We start from the raw sequence: 21,998 nt of genomic DNA, 5'->3' as shown, positions 1-21,998 counted from the left end.
TTTTATCTATTTCCCTAGGACTTGTCTTAATTCTTTGAGAGTCAAGCTGTTATTTCTTGAGGCACCTATCATGTCAGCATCATGAATATTCTCCTCAGATGTCACCCGGTCTCACTCTGCCAGAGCTTCACTAGATGATAGCTCTGCATGAGGCTCTCCAACACCATCTTCATCAACTTCAGGAAATCTGGCAATACGTACAATTATTCCTTGTATTGGTCTTCTATGTGTGCTATACTTTCACATGTTTATAACATCCAACGGAGAGAATGGCCGTTGGAGGCACTGACAAAGTTAGTGGAGGGAGAAAAGAGCTTTTGCTTTTTGTGCTATGCTGACTTGGCCTTCCCCAGCCACCTCCTAAGAGCAGGGACCTGGGGTAACAAACAAGATAATTGTCCAAAGCAGGAACAAGAAAGGTGAGTGGGGACAAGAGGGCAGCATGCTTTGATAGAACCAGAATCTTCTGCACTCTGCTTTTCTTGGCCACCTAGGGAAAGCGTAGGTGTGAAAGCTCTTTCACACCATGCCATGGCCCCCAACTGCCCTTCCAGACTGCAAACCTGCCTCCCTCCATCCCAGGGAACCACAAGACAAAGTCTACTTGGTCAAGTGACACTTTAATAGGCTAGAAATAAAAAAGTCTGTCTTTGGAGAATATCAAGAGCCACCTGTGGGCCAGAACAGAAAGCAGAGGCACAGCACTTAGGGCCTAGGGAGAAACAGCAGGCTGAGTGGGAGGTCAGCGATGGCTGAAGAATCCTTGAGGGTGGTTATATTTAAATGGCTTCATCCTGCTGGGACCCCTAGAGAAACAGGAGATGGGAGATCAGTTAACACCATACCCTCTGGGCTGAAAAAATAAATTATAATTCATCCACGCAAGGGAAAACTATGCAGCTGTTGGGGGGAAAAGGAACACTGTGAGAAACACAGACTGTAAAACATAAATTCCTGCAAATGCATGAACACAAACCTGGAAGGACCCACACTGACAACAGGCACAGGGCTTGGGTACCCTCACTTTTTAGTATTTTTACAGAACTACTTGTTATCGTCTGCATGTTTAACAAGAAACGTATTTTATTTCTGTAATAAGAAAAATAAAGGACAAAACCTTAAAATCCTCCTTTGCAAGGAGAGTCCCATGTAGGCAGGAGTCTGGGAGTGAAAAGAATCTGCACTAAGTGCCTGCAAAGAGCTATGTGCTTTATACTCACTACTCTCCGGTGCCGTTTCCACCATTTTATAGGTTTTACAGATGAAGAAACAGGCTCGGGAAGGTAAAATGCCTGAGATTTTATGGTCAGAAAGTACACAGCCCAAATTCAAAACCAGGTCTGACACCAAAGCCTACTGGCCAGAGGCCGACTGACAGCCATGGCCAAAGCCCCCAGTGCTACAAAGCTAAGGTGCTTCGGCTATAATTCTGGGCCCCCAGGCCAAACACACAGGGCCCCCAAGCTGCACAACTCCAGTGAGTGATGTCCAGCTACAGGGCCTCTTTTGTTTGTCTACCTATGACTGACATTCACTGGTAACTAGAAAGGATCCCGGATCCCGGTCTGAAGGAGGGGTGTGTGTCTATGTGATGGTAGAGATGAGGAGAAAGAAGATTTTTATTCCAACACTAATGCAACCACTTATTTACGTGAGGGCTTACTCTGCGTACATCATATTCGGCAATTTACAAGCTACATCTGGTTTAATTTCATCCTCCCAACAATACCTGAGGTTGGTATCTCAATCATCAATCAGGTATCATCAATACCTGAGATGCTGTTTTACCGATGAGGAACCTGAAGCTCACGGGGCTACATGTAGACCTCCCCACACAGGAAGGAGCTGCTACTTGAACCTACATCTTTCTGGCCCTGAAGCCCTTGCTCATAACCACAATGACAGATACCTCCCAACACCAGAGGGGCATAGAGTCACCTGGATGAGTCTAGGCATGTGGCTAATGGAGAACCCACAGGCTGAAAGTAGCCAGCCACAGGCAGGACCAGACCTCGGGCCCCTGCTGCCAGGCCAGCGCTTTGCAGCCCAGCCCCTTGGCCTGATCCCAGTGGTCAGCTGGACTCCAGGCCAAGAAACTCACATCTCACCAATCATGGAGTTAATTGGATCTGAGTAGCCAAAGGAGTACCTTCCCAGCATGCCCTGACAGAGGAGCTCAGCCTGGGTGACACAAAAGCACTTCAGGAAACAGATCCTTTGGGAACCATTAGATAATAGAAAATAAACACCGACCGTGTGAGAGCCTCCACCCTGAAAATGTGTTACAGCAGACTGAGAAGGTGGGAAGAACTGAGTTCTCACACAGACCCACCAGGGAGAGCAAGTCCTAGAAGCCACCAACACCTAGTCACTGCTCCGCCTCCCAGCAGCCACTTGGGGGCTGGAACTGGTTATTACCAGGTAACATGAAGAACCAGGCCAGGTGGAAGTGCCAGATGGAGGCGGGAGGATGCTGGCACAGCTTCCAGGGGCTGGCACTGGCTATCTGAGAGAAGGTGACGGGCAGTTAAGGCACCTTTAGACCGACAGGGAATAGGGGGGATGTGCCCTTCCCCTCTCCCAGACACCATTTCTCCCCGGCTGCTTGCTCAAAAGGGAGAGGATACCTGAATAGTGTGGACTCTGGAGTTTTGAAACTGACTCTTTTAAGAACAAGAACATGAGTTAGGGGGATGGAAGGGAGAGAAAGGACCTGACAAAAGTGAAATGGAACATTGGCTAGAAGTGCCATGAGCACAGACAGGCTAAACACCAAGATGTCAGGACCTAACAGCATTTTGTGAGCCTCCGTCTGTGCCAGGAATCATTCTCATAGCTGACATAATTTATCTCTAATTCCTCATGAGCCAGACTGTACACTTCTACTTCAGCCTTTCAGCCTTTAGGAAATAGGCCCAGAGCTAAAGTGACTCTGCCAAGGTCACACAGCTGGTGAGGAACAAAGCAGAGATTTGCACTTATGTTTATGGTATTTCAGAGCTGGTTCCTTCCACGATGCCCGACTGCCTAAAGCTGTGGTTGTGGCAGACTTGTGAGCACCCCAGGAAGAGTAGGGCATACCCTGGGACTGCTGGGGCTATATGTAGTTTAAAAAGCTTATTTGGACAGAGAAAAGCAAACCCTGTTGTTTTCCAGAAAAAGCACAGGAAGTTCAGCTACATCTTCTTGGTCTGTGGTCTGGTGCTGCTCACTTAGTGGGTGGCCCACCTTCAGGGGGTGCTCGTGAAGAACAACTGGGCCAGGATGGTAGAAGTGGGCTGCAGGGAAAGTTTCAGGAAGGAGGGAGCAAGCTCTCTCCAGAAAATCCAGCTATGGAATTTTAATTTCCACTGTGAACACAGACAAGCACACCTGGGAACACACACACCCTCCATGCCAGGCTTTGATCTCTGCCCCAAATCCCTGAGAGAGGCAGGGCTGAAGGCACCCAGGGCCCCAGCGCTCCCACCCCTCCCCTCACCTGAAAAGCCGCAGACACATCTTCTCCTGGGGAAATTCCTTGGGCCCCTCCACGCTGTCGTCGTGGCTCTCCGTCTCCAGGTAGACGTCCAGCAGCACACATAGGCGCTGCAGCTGGTTGGTCAAGAGCTGATGGCTGGGTCGGGGGCCACAGAGCTCCTTGTAGCACACGTTGACCTCGCTCTCCATGGCCTAAGGAGTGGGAGAGCCAGGAACCTAGCACTACCTTCAGACTGAGTGGGTCTGGCAGCTCCACAAGAACCACAGCCGGGCCTCTGCAGGAGCTGGGTCACACCATCTCAGGCAAGACGGGCTTGTCCTCAGGACAACAGGGTCTTCCTGATTCTGACCCATAACTTTTCCTGCCCAATACTTGCACAGCCAAAAAGATGGAGGCATGTAAAGAAGAAATCTCAAGATAAGATCTAAGTCAGAAAGTATTAGGGTTAAAAGCATGATCCACGGCCAGAAGACCACTACAGCATCAAATCAACAGAATAAATTAATAATTAATAGCTGCAATGATCTTATACACCATCTCATCCCACCATGTCTGTGCTCCCGAGTTTGTTCACAATTCTACAGAAGCCCAAGACAACTACTTTTCAAAGCAAGTATTTATATTATCTCCATTTTAAAATGGGGTGACCCCAAACCAGGTAAGTTGTTAAGATGGGTCTAGGCTTTTTCTTCTACTATACCACACAGACTCCAGCAAATTCTACAAATCCTGGCAGGTCCCTCTGTCCCTAGGATCACGCCAGTGGGCAAGCTTTCAGCTGCAGTAGGTTCTGCCACCTCCCATCTCACCAAGGAGGCTCTCCCCACTCCTCCCGTTACCCCCCATCAGAGCCTTACCCGAATGTTGTCATCATTGCTATTGGTTTTCTCTCCTTTCCAGTTCAGACACAGCTGGAAAATGGGTGGGATGGAGGAGTAGCCAGGGTTCAGCACCACGGCAGCTTGGAGTTTGGCTGGGAAGGGAGGGGGAAGGAGGAAAAATCAGTTCTGAGACCCAGCTTGCCAGCCATGGACCCTCCCCATTGGATCTTTGTCTTACATTAATCCGAGTACTGCACAGAACATTCTGGTCTTTTGTTTTTGTTCTATAATCTCTGAAGTAGAATTGCCAGGCTGCAGAATGTGAAGTCCTGTGACTCTGGTCCCTCTAAGGATGCAGAGGTGTGTGGACTCTCCAGGATCTGGTCCACACTGGGTCTGCCCAAGTGTTACATTTGCTCCTTTGATAGAAGTTTAACTGGCATTTCTTTCTTTGCCCACAAGTTAAGGATTTTCCCACATGAAGGCTTACTGGTTTTTTCTAACAATATTGTGTATTAGCTGTTACATCAACATATTTTCTCTATTGTTTTCTTTTTGTGTATTTTGTTATGTGAAACTTTTTAATACCCAACATTTACGGAGTACTTACTGTATTCCAAGTACTGTGCTAAGCCCTTTATATACATTTTACTTCAGGTTTATTTCAACCTACCAATGACTGTATGAGATGGGTACCGTTATTATCATCTCCATTTTACCTATAAAGAAACTGAGGCTCTCATAGACACTTCCTTAAGATCAAACAGTTGCAAAGCAGCAGTGCTGAGTTCAACTACAACTGTCTGATATCAAAGCTGTGTTCATAGTCCTTGGAGGAAACAGTTGTATTTTTTAACATATTCATTTTTTCTCTGGCGGCAGCCTTTGCTTTTCTCCATAGGATGACATTCACTTTTACCACGAATGCGCTAGATATGCCATTCCTTTCTCATTATTTATGGGGGGGAAAAAGAACTATGACACACCAGTAATTCAAATAACAGAGGACAAGAGAGTGGAGGTTAAGACAATTCTTCCCTGACAGCTGCGACCACATTTATTAAAAAGTGAGTCCTTTCTCTGCTGTATTGCTTCTGTCCTAACAGTTGGCATATATTTCTGGATTTATCTCTATTCAGTTAAGTTTTGTTTTTAACCCATACTATGTAAAATTTTCAAACTGATCTGTTGTAAAATAAAGGATTATTCATGTGTCTCTGTGTATATGCATATATGTAAGTGTGTATACGTATGTATATGTATATGTATACGTATACATACACACACACACACACATATACACAGTGCATTGGTGGTAAAAGTGAACGTCATCCTATGGAGAAAATATTTTTCTGTAATTGCTGTGCACTTATTTAAATTTCACTCTTAAATTTTCAAATTCTGCAATGCATCTTATGAAAATTTTAGTTATCACATTCACTCTGTTATGGATCTAGAACACTTACTACCTACATAAGCTTTCACCTGGTCAACCAGGAAGCAGAGTGATGTCTTCTAGTGACTTCCCCCTCTTGGGGCTTTATAAATTTCTTGGACTACATATTTGTGCCTTTTCAAAACAGTATTCTGTGTTATTTAGGGATGAGACAAAAGTGATTTTTGAAAGTGAAAAGGATGGGAAGCAAATGTACAAATTCCAAATAGGAGTCACCAATTGTTGAGGGAGAGAATGAAAGCATGAAGTGCCCTGGGGACCTCAATAGTATCTAAAATATTTAATTTACTCAGGATATTTTTAAAACATACAAAAGGCAAGAAACCAAGGTAGAGAAACTCTAGTATCACAGAGTGCAACCTTTCCTTGTATTTCTCGCACTTAGACCCACAGACAACCAACCACCTGAGCTCTGCAGCTACAGCACCGAGCCCCAGGGGTCAGATTCCGTGGGCAGCGGCAGGTTTGCCGAGGCAGGAGCTAGAAAACAGCTCCACAGGCAGCACCCAGGTGGCTCCACAGAAAGCTGTAGCCAATTAGACTCCAGGACAGCCATGAGGAATCACAGCTTTTGATGCCTCCAAAGTGAGTACAGAACAGCAGACAGGGAGGAAGGTCCTACTACCCTGCACTTCACAAACTGAGAGTGGTTTGTTGGCCCTTCTGTGAAGAGGAGGAAGAACAGGTATCTGCTTTTAGAGAACAGTAAAGCAAAGGGCTAAGTGCTCAGGCTCAGATCGCATTTGTGACAAAGCCTCAATTTCCTCACCTATAAAATGGGAATACGGGTTTCCCCTGCTATCCAAAAGTACAGTGTTCCTATGAAACCTTCCGTAAGTCAAAATGGCATAAGGAGAGGAGCATCGCCCACTTAACTTTTCGAGCATTAATGCCACTGTACTTTTACACAAGACCTACATTAGTACAGTAATGGTTTTTCTTGCAAAGGTGAACATCCTCCTTTCTTTCAGTTAGCGAAAACAGCACTAATGTAGGTTTTGTGCAAAAGCAAAGTGGTGGAATGCAAATTTTAGGAAAGCAGGGGGTACTTGCATTACCACTCCCAGTCATGAGGATTAAATGAGACAAAACATGTATGTGGCTGTGTTATAGAACAAGTCCTCACTGAATGGTGGCTCTTACAATCATTACTACTATTTGCTAAGTCACCCCAGCAAGATTCTAGGATCTTTTGCTTTCTTTGGGCAACCTTCAGGAATGTTTTATTCTTATTAGCTCCCCGGCCTACCACTGTGATCAGAAGAGCAATTACCTGTGCCCCTTTCCACGAGTGCCATGTAGTAAAGATTGGTGTCCTCAGCCAGTCCCGCCTCCACAATGTCCTTGGTGAAATGCAGCTCCTAGAAGTCACCACAGAGGAGGGAATTCCTGGATCCTCCAGTCAAATCCCTTGCCCTTCTAGGGGAAGGGCAGGAGCTGAAAGATGATATGGGTCTTTGGGACAGCAAGGGTGACATGTCACTCCTCTACTTACCATGTAATCCTCATGGGCAATTGTCACCCACTTTACCAGGCGGGAGACAACCTTTGCAGGAAACAGGTACTGGCAATCACTGGTAACTGGTACAATGCCATGTTCTAAAAGAGAGCAAGTGAGGTGGTATTACAGGTAGAAATCAGATGCCACAGCTGGGTAACTAGGATCATCTGGAGGGCTCAGGTGGCCCTGCCAGCTCTCCAGATACATGAAGCATTCAGTAGATGCCCTGGTCAACAACATGTGCTAGGAATCCAGGCACACCAACCTGACCTTCACCCCTGCTATGTGCTTGTGGCTGGACCTAGCACCAGCATTCATGGTGCTTTATCTTTAATGCAAATGATGGCCAGCAAAACAAAAACCCCCTGGCAGCCAGAACCAGTGATGGTGTCTCTGCAGCAGTGACTGTTAATTAGATCAAATAGCCAAGAGGGCTGTTTTCTCACAGCTGACCTTGATGGAGAAAATGACTGAAGTGTTCTGTGTCAGTTTCTCTAAGGGAGAAGAGTTAGAGAACTGCTCCAGGGCAAATTCCTGCTGGTGTTTCAATCCACAAATATGCCAATGCAGTAAATGCTGTCTAGGATGACAATCATCCAACCTTGGGACAAAACAACTTTAGCAATGGTGATGGGGAAGAAACCCACAAACAATGCTGCCCTGCAGGGATCAGGGTCCATGTGGAATACAAGAACTGCCCCAGATGGGTAAGGACTCCAGATGGGTCCTGGAAACCTAATGCCTTTCCTGACAGTGATTCTTTTCAGTCAGAAAGATCCCAACCCTCACTTCCCCTCAAGTGCCTTATACATGGTAAGTCCTCAACAAGTATTTATTGAATGAGTAAACGAAAAGGAACACCGATATGGCCACCACCTTGGTCAATGGCTCGTTAGCTCAATGGCTCAGAATCACCTGGGAGCTTATGAATAACACTGGGGTTCATCCTCACCCTGGAGGATGTTAGCTCAGTCGGTCTCAAGGGAGGTATGAGGGGGTGGATCCCTGGATAGCTGTATCAAATAAGCTAAATGTAAACTCTACAAAGCATGAATGGATTTCTACTAAATATCTGTTGGAATGTACACCCAAATCTGACATGCGCTAACCTACAGTAAGTTGTTCCTGACCAGTCCACTAACCTGGACCACCCAGGAGGCTTTGGGTCTCTTTTGTGAGCTGGGACAGCCCTGATAGTCCTGAGGGGAGGTAAGATCCCTGCCTGGATGGACCTGTAGCTCTCCCCAGAGGTCCTGCCAACACCTCTGCTCAGCAAGAGCCAGGCAGTGTCATCAGGATTTAAGAAACCTGAGTGAAGGACTAAGTCATCTTTGTCCCTGTGTTGTCCAAATAGGCCTTAAGCCACAGCCACACATCAGCTTACCCAGGGATGCAAACTGTTTGTGGAGGGCCAGGCGGGATTGAACCCTGGTCTTCAGTAGTTTCATGGTGGTCTCCATGTGGCTGGCGCTCAGCGAGTGGTCAGCAATCACCGTGTGCTGTAGACGACAGCGAGAAGCACCCTGAGTGCCCCCTGTCCTTGTTGTCTCCAGGCATTGCCTCTCCTAGGCCCTCCTTGCCAATGGCAGCCAGGACCACACACACCCTGAGGTGGGCACCTTATGGGAATGGCAGGGTTCACCTGCTGTGACAGGCCAGATGCTGAGTTCCAGTAGGAATACAGGATGCTGGAATCTCAAGAGGCCTGGCCAGCTCCTGAGAAAGGAAGGCTTCTGCTAAGGTGCCAGATGCCAGATCCCTTGGGGTTCTGGTGATGCCTCATTTTTGGCACCTTTGTACACCAGACTAAGGGGCGGTGGAGCCTGGAGTCATGTAGCACCCAGAGCAAGGACTCAAGTTACTTTCATCTCGAGGGCTACCAGGCTCAGGGAGAACCAAAGGTACCTACACATTTGTGGGCCTCAGACATTTTTAGTATCCTGAGTGGAGGGAGGACAGACCATAGCCCCAAGGAAAAGCATTCTGATACTTCAAAGCCCTCAAAGGCCATCCAAAGCCTTTCTGGAGTCTGTCTGGGGGGTGAGGAAGTAGAGATCCTTAGCCAAGGAGACTGGATCCACAGTGTACACACCTGGGGCTGCTCTTTGGGGAAGTGGAGGCCACCTAGCTTCTGTACCCACAAATAGGGGTGACCTAGGTCAAGTACGTAGTCTCTCAAAGTCAGGATGCTGCAGAAAAGAACACAGCATAAAATGATTTTATAAGTCCTTTCTGCAGTGGTCCCAGGATACAGCTTTCCTCCCATGCCCCTGAAATGGATGGTCTCACAGGCTAGGCCACACTCACAGCCCGGCTGCCAGCAAAGTCTCTAAACTTCATCACCTTCCTACTGTGAATTTCACCTCTCCCATGTTCCCTTTTCTCTTCCCCCCAGCTCATAAGCAAGTCTCAAGTCTCAATATAAAGTCAATGCCTTTGATTTCTTCACCAGTCGACCAATTTATAAAATATTTTTCAGGTTTTTAATCCTCAGAGAATTGAATGTTAAACAATGTTATCCTCTCATGTGTTCTTATCATGTCCTCCAAGTTTGATCCTTCCACCCTTCCTCACTATTCCATGACCTTCATTTGCCCCTTGTGTTCCCTTCTTTTGACATAGCACTCCCTCAAGCTCCAGGGTCTCCCTTGCCCCCTGATAGGCCTCTGACCCTAACAGGTCTTTAATGCTGGGCTTGAGCTGCCAGAGAAACTCCAAAGCAAAGAGACTGGGAAAGGAGGAAACACTGCTGACTCACCCAACTTTATCAAACTGATACTGATTGGCTGGATTCGGAGTCTTCTTTCCATGATCCCCTGGATACAAACAGCTCAGGACTGAGTCAGGAGACAGCAAGTCACTGGAAAAGGGATAAGACCGCAGTGAAAACACTAGCCAATGCCTTGCCTTGAGGCAGACTTGGGCATCTGGGGATAGTAATGCCACCTATCACTAATGATCATGCTACCATTTACTGAATGCTTCCTGTGGGCCAGGACAGTGGAGGGAGGACAGACCATAACTCTTTACACTTGAGGTCACCAGATCTCACACTCTATGAGGTATGACCATTTCCATTTTACAGAGAAGAAATTCAGGCTTTGAAAGATATGGCTTGTCTAAGATCACACTACTAATAAGTGCTAGAGTAGGGATTTGCACTGTCTGATCAAAGACAGTAGTACTCCTACACACTAAATTTTTTGAAAACCCTATCACTTTAAGAGAGGTATATGGTGACCAAGGCCTTACCTTCAGGGGAGCAAAGCTCTGTGACACTGGAGATAAAATAATCACAATTTTCATAACAGCAGAAGAGATTCCTTTCTACCCCCAAAGAGCAAGTAAACAGCTTTAATGGTGTGTCTATCTCACTTTGACCAAATCTCATGCCCCTCACAGAAAAGGTCCCCTTTATGTTCCGAGGAAAAGACATTATCACATGCGCTGGACACAAGGTGACCCAGGGCTATAAGCAGAGAGACAGCATCACCGCCACCCATCTGGAATGGTTAGGGCACAGCCTGTAATTAAACGCTGACAAGTGGAGAAGGGATGGAGAGGGGAGGGGAGAGGAAGAGGATAATGGAGTAATCTGATCACAAAGGACAAGGCTCAGTCTTTCTCTCAACCAGCAGGGGTTCTCCTTCATCTTTCCAGGTCTGGCATCAGGAGCAACTCAGGCAGAGTGGGCTAATCTTACTGCTCAGAGCCCAGGCATGACTTTAAGAATTTAGCAGTGGGGCGGTGGCAGCTTTGACTCTTCCTGGTTTCCTGTCTCTCCCAGAGTCTCTCTGCCCCACCTCACTGCCTTTCATGGAGAACTGGCTAGAAATAAGAATTGTCAGTCGTTTGGCCAATATTATTTAGTGACTATTACTAATAAATAGAATGAATCAGGAGTCAACAAAAATAAACAGAACAGCTAAAACTCCACAATAACGGTTTCTAATTAACAAAACCTAATGAAAGAATCAAATCTTGAAAAATTTGCATCGGTAATATGTGGTTCAGGACAACCGAATTTGGTGAAGATAATGGACATAAAAGGAGAGATTATATACAGTCATAAAAACACAACACCAAAAAACTACTCAGTCAAATCTTTGTTGTAAAATAATAATAGCTAAAAAGGGATTAAGAATTTGGTAAGTAAAAGTGGAAAATCATTAAAAATAGTTTAATGACTTAATGAAAAACTGATTAGTAGTGACTCAAAATGTCCTAATGGAGATCATTCTGTAAAATAATTTCTTGAAGAAAATTCAGCATGGCTGGTTAAATGTTAAAATGTTTGTATGAAGAACATCAATTTCCTAACGAATTAATAGATCCTGGCAACAGTCATCAGTGCTGCTAACTCCACAAAAATAGAGACAGCCTGTGCCTCCTGATGGAAGCACTCAACATTTATACCATCCTGCTCCCTCATCCCTCCTGCAAAAAAATCAAAGTGGAATCTCACCAAGCCTCTAAACCTAACTATAATTAACATGAAATACCCAGGAAGGTAGTAACTCACTAAATTCTTTTTTTTTTTTTAATTTTTTTTTTTTCAACGTTTATTTATTTTTTTGGGACAGAGAGAGACAGAGCATGAACGGGGAAGGGGCAGAGAGAGAGGGAGACACAGAACCGGAAACAGGCTCCAGGCTCTGAGCCATCAGCCCAGAGCCTGACGCGGGGCTCGAACTCACGGACCGCGAGATCGTGACCTGGCTGAAGTCGGACGCTTAACCGACTGTGCCACCCAGGCGCCCCATAACTCACTAAATTCTAATGCAAGGATGCAATCATCAAAATCCAGACTGGGGAAACCTACAAACAACCCATTCTCTTTGACAAACAGATGGCAGGGACATTCAGATGAAAAGATGCTTGAGAGAAGCTTCACCCAATTGCAACATGTGGACCTTATAAAGATCCAGATTCAAAACCCAAACTATAAAAACAACTAACAAAAAACACTAAGAGAAAATCAGTGAAATTTGAACTCTGATTGGATATTGAATGATATTAAGGAATTAGTGTGAGACTGTGATTATATCAGGGAGAAAAAAAAGTATCCTTGTGTTATAGTAGATGAATAAATAGAACCATACACCAGGCTGGTATCTCCAGGGGCCAAAACAGCCTGTACTTAAGCAAAGGCCTCTGAGCTGGCAGTTTGGAACTCTAGGCCCAGAGCTTCCACAACTGGTCAGATGCCTCCTGGACCTCAGTTTCTCCATCTGAAAAATAGGGGGATGAGCTAGACAACACCTGAAGGCCCATAAAGATACAATCCTGGTTTCAGGGCGGTGCTTCCTTTTGTATCCCCTCCCTCTTTTGGGGCCACGGACCATCTATCGATGATAGTCGTAGTTTCCTCCCCTTGTAAAACTATTGTGAAGAGTTAAGCAAATTCATGATGACAAACACTTTACCAAGTGTGACATTACCAGCTGTCATTACCAAGTGCTTCACCTATGCTAAGCACTAGACCTGATCCTTCATAAACACCCTGGAAGTGTATATTACAATTCATGACCAGAGTGAGGAACCAGCCTCAGAAGCCAGGAAACTTGGCTAAAGGTGCACACACAGGTATAAGTGGCAGACCCGGGAAACACTGGAGCTCTGAGCCCAGCTGGTATCCACTCAGCAGTACTGTCTCCAGTACTTGCATGCTCAAAGCTTAGGGAGAAGCTGGAGTTAAGTATGCACTGAGGCCAGCTGGCAGCCCTCTTCTTAGTAGGTTTGGCATCTGAGAGGAGAGCAGGCAGAATGCTGGTGACAAGGAACTTCACCATGGCCAGGGCCCGCAAGCTGCTAGACTGAGAGCTCTGGCCAGGCAGTGTAACCGGGGACTCTGAAGAAGCAAGCCCTGGGCTCCCTCTGCTGGGGTCAGGTGAGAATAGGGTCAGTTTCACCAGAGTGCCCTAGCATGATCAAATAACTCTTGAGTCCAGGGACCAAGGCTGCGGCCTGAAGGGGGCATGGACTGTAAGTGTAGGGTAGAGAACACAGGGACACCAGGCAGCCATGGGAAGAGCCCCACCCCACCAGGCACCAGACTTGTGTGTCTCCCTCAGTGGTCTCTGTATAGCCAACCCAAAGACTCAAGTGTGCAGGAGTACCAGGCCAGGGTAGTGCTCCTGTGAGGCTATTTCAGTCCCTCTTGGCCCTTTTCCTTTCTTCCCACTCCTAGCTGTGGAACAAGACTGCCACAGCCAGGCGCTTCCTGGGGATGCCGAACCTGTGGCCATCATTACCGTGCCTCCACTCACCCTCCTCAAAACCTCTTCCTGCTGCCAGGTAAGGACAACCTGGGATTGAGCTGGGCTATGAAGCAAAAGTCCCAGCACCTTGGGAAAGAGTAAATGAAGGCCTAAATTTGTCAACCTCATCATGTCTGCCAAATTCCATTTCTACATTCACACCTTTCCACTTGTCAGAACAAGCTGCTGCTCTGCCCTGCCTACTCAATTTTCCATACATTGTAGTCATTTTATCATCTGCTGTGTAGTAAGAGGACCAACTTAAGTCAGCAAGTGCTTTCTAAATACCAGTGAGGTGCCAGGACTTCCAGACGTGGACATGACAACAGAAGTCAACGGAGCAGTGCACCTCCTCAGAGCCAGTGTGCGCGAGGAACCAAAAGCAGCCCGCAGAGAGGCTCTCCTCACACCCACCCCCATGCCCCACTCTCCACAGCGCCTGCCCAGTACCCTGCACTGATGGGGGTGATCAGCTCCGTGGCGGTTGTCACTTTGGCCTTTACCGTCATGATGTTGAGGTTCATGAGGTAGTAGAAGGTCAGGTGAAGCACACTGTCATCTGGAGGGGGAGGATGAAGAGAAGACCATGTACAAGTTGAACATGAGAGCAGAGTCTACAGTATTATGGAACTGTAAAAACAGAAACTCAATGGCAATTTTATATTGAATAAAAAATGTCTACAAATTCTTTGCAACTCCTCTCTCCAAGAGGGGGAGATTCATTTCCCTCGAGTGTGGGCTGGACTTAGCTGTTTCTAAAAAGTAAAATATCAAAAGGGAGCAATCAAGTGATCACCAAGTGGATCCAGGTTAGTACCAGTGACACCATGTACCCCTAATATGATGGGATGATGAACCCATGTCTATGGTATTCCTCCCCCAAACCCATAAGCTCAGTCTGATAAGGAGAAAACACAGACAAAGCCAAATTGAGTTTTTCCACATAGTAAATAAACCTGGTCTTCAAAGATGTCAAGGTCATGAAAGATAAGCGAAGACTGAGGAGGAGAAGACTGTCCTGGCTGCAGGAGACTAAGAGGCATGGGAACTAAATGTCATGTGAGATCCTGGACTGGATCCTAAAATGGACAAAGGACATTAGTGGAAAAAACAAGGAAATCTGCATAAATTCTGTGGTTTAGTTAATTGTACCAATAAAATTAACATTGGTTTTGATCACTGTACTATGCTTAAGTAAGACGCTGACATTATGGGAAGTTGAGTGAAGAGCATGAGAAGTCTATTATTATGGCAACTCTTCTGAGTCTAAAATTATCTCAAAATAACAAGTTTTAAAAAAAAGGTGAAGTGTGTAGAGTATGTTTCCATTTGTGTAAAAACTAAAAGGAGAAGGGGATATACACTTGTATAAAAGCTTCTAAATACATAGAATAGTTCTAGAAAATACGTAAGAAATCTGTCACCAAGAGGTAAGACCTTGGAGGTAAGACCGAGGACTGGAGTCTCAGGTGAGAGGGAAACTTACATGTGACAGTTAGCTCTCATACTGTGTATATTGCTTTATCCATACAAAACCAGTTTCAAATCATTCTCTGCAGAACACAAACTTCTACTTATGTGTATGAGATTAAGCACACTGGTCACAGTACTCGAATCCTGCACACTCTTGTGACTTGTTCTGTGTATCTGACTTAGTCAATTCAGAAATTGGTATAATTTTATCAAGCATCCCTTATGTGTCTAGTTTCGTCTCTGTTGTTATGCTTATGACTTAGAGGAAAAAAATCAAACTCCATGCAAAACAATGATGAAAAACAAAGAAATATGAAACCAGAATCTTTTCTTGGTCAAACAGGACTTTGGCTTGCTGAACCTTGTGCACCTGCAGCTAGCAAAAGCCTCAAATGCTATGGATCCTCCAGAACAAAGGGAGCCAGACCTTTGCACTTCAGGTCCAGCATGACAGATAGCGGGTGCCTCTTCAGCATCTCCTTGCGCTTGTCATCCAACTGAACTCCCAGTGTGGGTCGCCGGCGTTTCTGGACAAAGGAAAGATCAAATCAGATGAGCACTGGTCATACGAATTTGCCCCTTCCTTCTCCCCACTGGCCAGGGCCTCAGCCCCGCTGACTGGAACCTGCTGCTTCAGCTATCCAGCTGCCAGACCCCAGCAGCTCTTTCTTTCCCACCTCTTTCTTCTGCTTCTAGGGAAGATGGCACCTGCCAAGTAGCAGCCCCAGTGCAGCTGCTTGACACACTCAGGAGGGCAAACGGCTCTCACCGTGGTCTGCTCCTCTTCAGCATCAGAGTCGCTCTCATCATCTGCAACCACAGAGAGAAAGCATCTGGAGGTAAGGAGGTTCCCAATGCTCCTAAAGTGCCTCAACCCATGAGGCTTAAAGGGGCTGAGACTCTGTCATTTGTAAATGGGTTTCTTTAGAATACATGATAAACTAATTTGCTGCTGCTGATTCAGTATAGAAAACATGGTGATGCGAGAAAAAAAGGAGGAATGCCTCATAATCCAACTGCCTCTATTTTTGAAGGTGCTTTTTAATGCAATCCTATGGACCACAAGCTCCACCCCCGTTGTTGGTAGTGGTGGTAGTAACAGTAATACAAATAGCAACAGCAGTAGCAGTTCATACAACTTGAGGGGTTGCTATGTGCCAAGAATGATGCTAAGAACTTTGCATGTATGACCTCATTTAATCAACACAATAATTTTACATGAGGTATTACTATCCTGTTTTGACAAGTAAGTAAACTGAGGCTCAGAAAGGCTAAAGAGGGGGCTCCTGGGTGGCTCAGTTGGTTAAGTGTCTGACTTCGGCTCAGGTCATGATCTCACAGTTCATGGGTTCGGGCCCCATGTCGGGCTCTGTGCTGATAGCTCAGAGCCTGGAGCCTGCTTCAGATTGTGTGTCTCCCTCTCTCTGCCCCTCCCCTGCTCGTGCTCTGTCTCTGTCTCAAAAATAAATAAACATTAAAAAAAAAAAAAAAGAAAGAAATGTTAAAGAACTTTCCCAGGATCAGTGAGCTAGTGAGTGGCAGGACCGAAATCCACACCAATGCTTTACCCCGTCTACCCTTGAGCATTAAGACATTAAAGTCAAGCTCCCTGCTACTCAGAACGAGTACAGATAATTTCCAAAGGACCAGCACTGTCCTGACGTGTTGACCTGGTGCCCCTGGACCCAGCTATGGAAGACGTGGGGAAGGATCCCGACCACATTACCTTGGGAGTCTTCAGGAGGCTTAAATAGAGCCTTGGCTTCGTCCACACTGCCTTCGATCGCCACAGACAACGTCTTATCTGTGAGCAAGAAAAAACTTTGTAGGACAGCTGCTGAGGGAAGGAGCTAAGCTACACAACAGGCTAATAACTCTGGGGCTGCATTTCTTCTGCCTTTGTCACAACTCCTAACTGACTGGGGGTGGAAAGGCAAAAGCCCTTTCTCCACATGAGGAGGAACAAGGTGGGAAACTTAAAGCTTTTTTCCATCATTTACTGAAAACAAAGAATCCAAAGTGCAAACTTTAGACAAGCACCACCTGACACTATGGTGAACGCTTCCCTTTTCAGGCTTACCCCAACGCGTAATCCCACCCTAGCACCTAAAGCCACGGGATACTCCTCTGCCAACTGTCTTAAAGGTTCTCATCCAGATGCCCTAACTGTTCACATCTCAGAAACAACGGTTCTCATCTCAGTGCTTGCTTACTCTCTATTCTGTACTACACCAAGCAGCTGGCTGGTACTGTCACATTTAACTGGGAGGCAGGACAGTGCACAGGAGCTTGGACCCTGCAGTTTAGTCCCAGATCTGAGTCCCTGCCCCACCAATTCCTAAACACCTAGAAAGTTATTTCACTGCTCTGAGCCCCACTTTCTGCATCTATGAAAGAAATCCTGTCTTGACAAATGGTAACTGCCTGGGTGGCAAAGACCAAATGAGCTGATGCTTGTAATTGTACTTATAACATTATGTTTTTCAAATTAATGTTTAACCTTCACAACAACTCTATGAGAACCATACTATTACTATAGCCACGAGATGAGAAAATCAAGGCTCAGAGAAGTTAGACACATTAGCCAGGAAGTAGCTAAGCTAGGATTCAAGACTAGGTCTATTCAACTTGAGCTTGGTGTCTTAAACAGGAAGATAAGAGGGCTGTTCCATGCACCAGGACTGACTTTCCCCAGGTGACACCCGGCCTGCCTTTGTGGAACTTTGTAGGTCTACTGGGAGGTCAGACAGGCCACCACCTCTCTTGCTCCATTCAAAACAGTATAAGGGGGACACCTGGGTGGCTCAGTTGGTTGAGTGTCCAACTTTGGCTCAGGTCATGATCTCACTGTCCGTGAGTTCGAGCCCCGCATTGGGCTCTGTGCTGACAGCTCAGAGCCTGGAGCCTGTTTCAGATTCTGTGTCTCCCTCTCTCTCTGTCCCTCCCCAACTCATGCGCATGGGCGCTCTGTCAAAAATAAACAAACATTAAAAAAAAAACCAAAATGGTATACGGGTCACAGACAGTCATAGGAGACTGAAATGGCTTGCCCAACTGCACTAAAGAGGAATGACAAACTTCCTCTACCTGGCAAGGCCGCTGAGATAATACTTCCAGGTGATCGGCCACTGCTCTCTGACAGCCCTGCATGAACCAACATACCTCACCCAAACAAGCTAGATGCCCCCATCAACCACTAGCAAATGCCAAACTGTTCTTTTGGGTAGCTTAATTCTGAAATTCTATAGTAAAATGGGAAAGGAAACAGGTTGGGTTTAAACACAAAAGAAAAGAAAATTACTCACCCTGTCTAGGGGGCTGGGAGGATTTCATATGAGCTGATGATGGAAACAAGAAGGAGAACAAAAGGGAAGGAGAGGACCAGGAGGACCAGGAAGACACAAGAAGAGAGACAGTAATGTGTCGGTGCCCATGGCTGGGAGGACAGGCATGCACTGATGCTGTACAGGTCTGTTTGATGTGGTGGGGTGAAGAAGAAAAGTTTAGGTGCTGGGTGAAAGCTGCAGTAGGGCAAAAGGTAAGGTCTCCAAAACCTTTTCAAAACTCTATGGAGTAAAGGGTCGCCCATAAGCTTAAAGCAGACACGTCTTCCCACTTGGTAATTCACTTTAACGACATGCAGCCTGTTTGGGCGTCATGAAAGTCTGGGAAAGCTGCCTGGGACCTGTGTTCACCAAGTCCTCTCTCTGAAGCGGAAGAAGTGCTGATCCACCTGCCAAGCATGCCTTGATGGGGTGAGTGCCTGGGAGCCCAGGCAGGCAGGCTGCCAGGGCACTACACCCACTAGCCGACCAGCCAGGCTCATTGAAGATTCAAAGCCATCCATTCTGAAATGCCCACCAGGTTAGTCTAGCCTCAGGCCAGCTGGTCAGAGCAGCCATGCTGGGCGGTGCAGAGGGGAGGCAGCGTCTGTCACCTGGGAACTTCTGAGCAGGACCAGGGAGCTTTCCTCAGCAGGCAGGGCTTCCAAATGACTCAATCGGCCACGGCTGTTGCTCCCACAGCCCCTCTTCCTCACCCAGCCCCCATACTCACCACAGGCCTGCCCATACGCAGTGGCCTGGACAAAGAGGACATAGAGAGGTGGTGGCAGATGTCTAGCTGTCTCATACTGCTTGTGAGCCTGGTCGAACGGCATGAATAGGTACTCTTGCACTGGGAGGGAAGCCTGCATGCAACAAAAGAAGGATTTTTATTTTCCCTTTGTAGGCAGTCCACACGTGAAGAGGTGGCTGCTGAGTTACTATAATAGTTTTTTTTATCTATTAAAAATACATGATAAGTTAACAGAATAGGTAGATAAGAGGTCAATACAAAAAAATCAATTTACACAAGCAACAGTATGAAAATGAAAAAAAAAAAAAAAAAAAAAAGAAGCATTTCCAAGAGCATCAAGAAGACTTAAACTACCTAAGAATAAGTAAGTAAAAGGTGTGTAAGCCTCTACACAAAGGCTTGAGAAATGAAAGGCCACGTTAATGGCCTGGAAGACTCAACACTGCCCTGAAATCAGTTCACTCCAAACTGATCTACAGATTCAATGCAACCCCAGTCTATATTCCAGCAGGTGAAAATAGACTAGCTGATTCTAAAATTTACATGTTAAATGCAAAGGGCCAAGAACAACCAAGACAATCCTGAAAAATTAAGCTAGAGCACACACTACTGGGCATCAGACTTCTCTTAAACTATTTTTTTTCTTAATAAGTTCTTTTAACATTTATTTTTGAAGGACAGAGACAGAGCATGAGTGGCGGAGGGGCACAGAAAGAGAGGGAGACACAGAATGCAAAGCAGGCTCCAGGCTCTGAGCTGTCAGCACAAAGCCCGATGAGGGGCTTGAACCCACAAATTGTGAGATCATGACCTGAGCCAAAGTCGGTTGCTTAACTGAGCCACCCAGGCACCCCTGGGCATCAAGGCTTCTGACAAAGCTACCGTAAATAAGCCAGTGTGATACTGGTGCATGGAAAGACAAATAGAGGACACACAAACCTACATGGCCATTTGATTTATGACAAAAGTGGCACTGGAGAACAGTGGGGAAAGCATGGCCTTTTCAATAAATGACCCAGCTGAATACCTACATGAAAAAAAAATGAAACTGACCCTATATCACACTATGTACAATGTTCCCTTCCAGGTATCCTAGATTCTAAGTGTGAAAGATAAACAATAGAGCTTCTATAAGAAAATGCGAGAATATCTCCATGACCCTGGGACAGAGAGAGAGATTTTTAAACAGGACATCCTAACCACAGAGGAAAACACTGATTAGATCATATAAAATTTAAGAACATCTGCTCATTAAAAGATACCATTATGAGAGTGAAAAAGAAAGTCATAAAATGGGAAAAATATATGCAAAAGACTCATCTCCAGAATATATAAAGAAGTCCAAGCAATCCAATAGAAAAATGAACAGGAGACTAGAATAAGCCTTTTGCAAATGAGGTAATCCAAAAGCAAAGAAGTATAAAAAGGGGTTGTGCTCAACATCACTGGTCCCCAGAGAAAGGCAATACCCTTCAGAATGGCTAAAATCAAGAAGGCTGACAATACCAAGCACTGGTGAGGATGTGGAGCAGTTAGAACTTTCATATGGTGCTGGGGGGAATTTTGTACATCAGTGCAATCACATTAGAAAACTGTTTCAGTGTCTGCCAAGCTAAATATATGCCTAGCATACTCTACGACCCAGCAATGTCATTTCTGGGTATATATTCAACGGAAATATGTACATACGACACCAAACGACAAAGAATGCTTATAACATTATTATTCATAATAGCCCCAAACTGGAAGTACCCACAATCAAATACTAAGTATTAATGAAAATAAATGAACTCCTGGTGCTCACAACAGTACAGATGAATCTCACAAACATAATGTTAAGCAAAAGAAGTCAGACACAAGAGTATATATACAATTCTGTTTGTATAAACTCAAAAACAGGCCAAACTAACATATGACATTAGGTATCAAGATAATAGTTACTGAAGGGTGAGAGGAGATAGTAATTGAGAGGGGGAATAAAATATCTTTTGGAAAATTGGTAATGTTCTTTTTCTTGATTTGCATGCAGGTTACATAGATGTGTTCACTAGAGAATATTCACTGAGCTATACACTTAGGAACTGTATGCTTTTCTTTTGTAAAAATTGTGTTTAAAAAAAAATTTTTTTTTTTTACATTTATTTATTTTTGAGAGACAGAGACAGAGCATGAGCAGGGGAGGGGCAGAGAGAGAGGGAGACACAAAATCAGAAGCAGGCTCCGGGCTCTGAGCTGTCAGCACAGAGCCCAACGCAGGACTAAAACTCACAAACTGTGAGATCATGACCTGAGCTGAAGTCGGACGCTTAACCGACTGAGCCACCCAGGCGCCCCGTAAAAATTATGTTTTTAAATGTAATATATGTACGCTGTTTTAAACAGTTGTGTTTTAGGGGCGCTGGGGTGGCTCAGTTGGTTAAGCATCTGACTTCAGCTGAGGTCACGATCTCACAGTTAGTGGGTCTGAGCCCCACACTGGACTCTGTGCTGACAGCTCGGAGCCTGGAGCCTGCTTTGGATTCTGTGTCTCCCTCTCTTTCTGCTCCTTCCCTACTTGTGCTCTCTCAAAAAATAAACATAAAAAAAAAATTTTTTTTTAAACAGTCGTGTTTTAGTTTATAAAGCAAAAACTCCCAGGGGCACCTGACTGACTCAGTTGTAGAGCATGCAACTCTTAATCTTGGGGTTGTGAATTCAAGCCCCACGTTGGGCAGAGTTTACTTAAAAAACAGTTAAGAAAAAAAAGTTAAAAAAAACTATAAGGATTTAGAGCAATCTGCTTCACAGAGCAAACAAATATCAGGTCACCTATATAAAGACATTACAGGGGCGTCTGGGCAGCTCAGTCAGTTAAGCATCCAACTTCGGCTCAGGTCATGATCTCATGGCTCATGAGTTCCAGCCCCGTGTTGGGCTCTGTGCTGACAGC

General features: G+C 45.6%; 1 protein-coding gene across 6 annotated transcripts in view; it reads right to left on the bottom strand.

The window, feature by feature from the left end:
• Positions 1-599: 599 nt before the first annotated feature.
• THOC5 (THO complex subunit 5) overlaps positions 600-21,998 on the bottom strand; it is a 31,104-nt gene continuing 9,705 nt past the window's right edge. For 4 of the 6 annotated variants that reach the window (XM_015083648.3, XM_015083649.3, XM_015083647.3 and 1 more), the window contains exons 8-21: positions 19,049-19,181; positions 18,298-18,330; positions 16,719-16,796; positions 15,762-15,802; positions 15,420-15,519; positions 13,970-14,078; positions 10,018-10,119; positions 9,352-9,448; positions 8,644-8,758; positions 7,254-7,357; positions 7,032-7,119; positions 4,339-4,454; positions 3,482-3,672; positions 600-806 (exon numbers count right to left, since the gene is read on the bottom strand). In XM_015083648.3, the coding sequence (XP_014939134.1) occupies positions 743-806; positions 3,482-3,672; positions 4,339-4,454; positions 7,032-7,119; positions 7,254-7,357; positions 8,644-8,758; positions 9,352-9,448; positions 10,018-10,119; positions 13,970-14,078; positions 15,420-15,519; positions 15,762-15,802; positions 16,719-16,796; positions 18,298-18,330; positions 19,049-19,181 (1,371 nt within the window). In that variant the 3' untranslated portion in view covers positions 600-742. The remainder of the gene's footprint in view (positions 807-3,481; positions 3,673-4,338; positions 4,455-7,031; positions 7,120-7,253; positions 7,358-8,643; positions 8,759-9,351; positions 9,449-10,017; positions 10,120-13,969; positions 14,079-15,419; positions 15,520-15,761; positions 15,803-16,718; positions 16,797-18,297; positions 18,331-19,048; positions 19,182-21,998) is intronic. The other 2 variants (XM_053206778.1, XM_015083650.3) reach the window with 1 other exon arrangement.

The sequence above is a fragment of the Acinonyx jubatus genome, chromosome D3 (genome assembly GCF_027475565.1).
Source record: "Acinonyx jubatus isolate Ajub_Pintada_27869175 chromosome D3, VMU_Ajub_asm_v1.0, whole genome shotgun sequence".
Classification (NCBI taxonomy): Eukaryota; Metazoa; Chordata; class Mammalia; order Carnivora; family Felidae; genus Acinonyx; species Acinonyx jubatus.
Note: the sequence above shows the minus strand (reverse complement) of the source record. Positions and strands in the feature narration are given on the sequence as shown.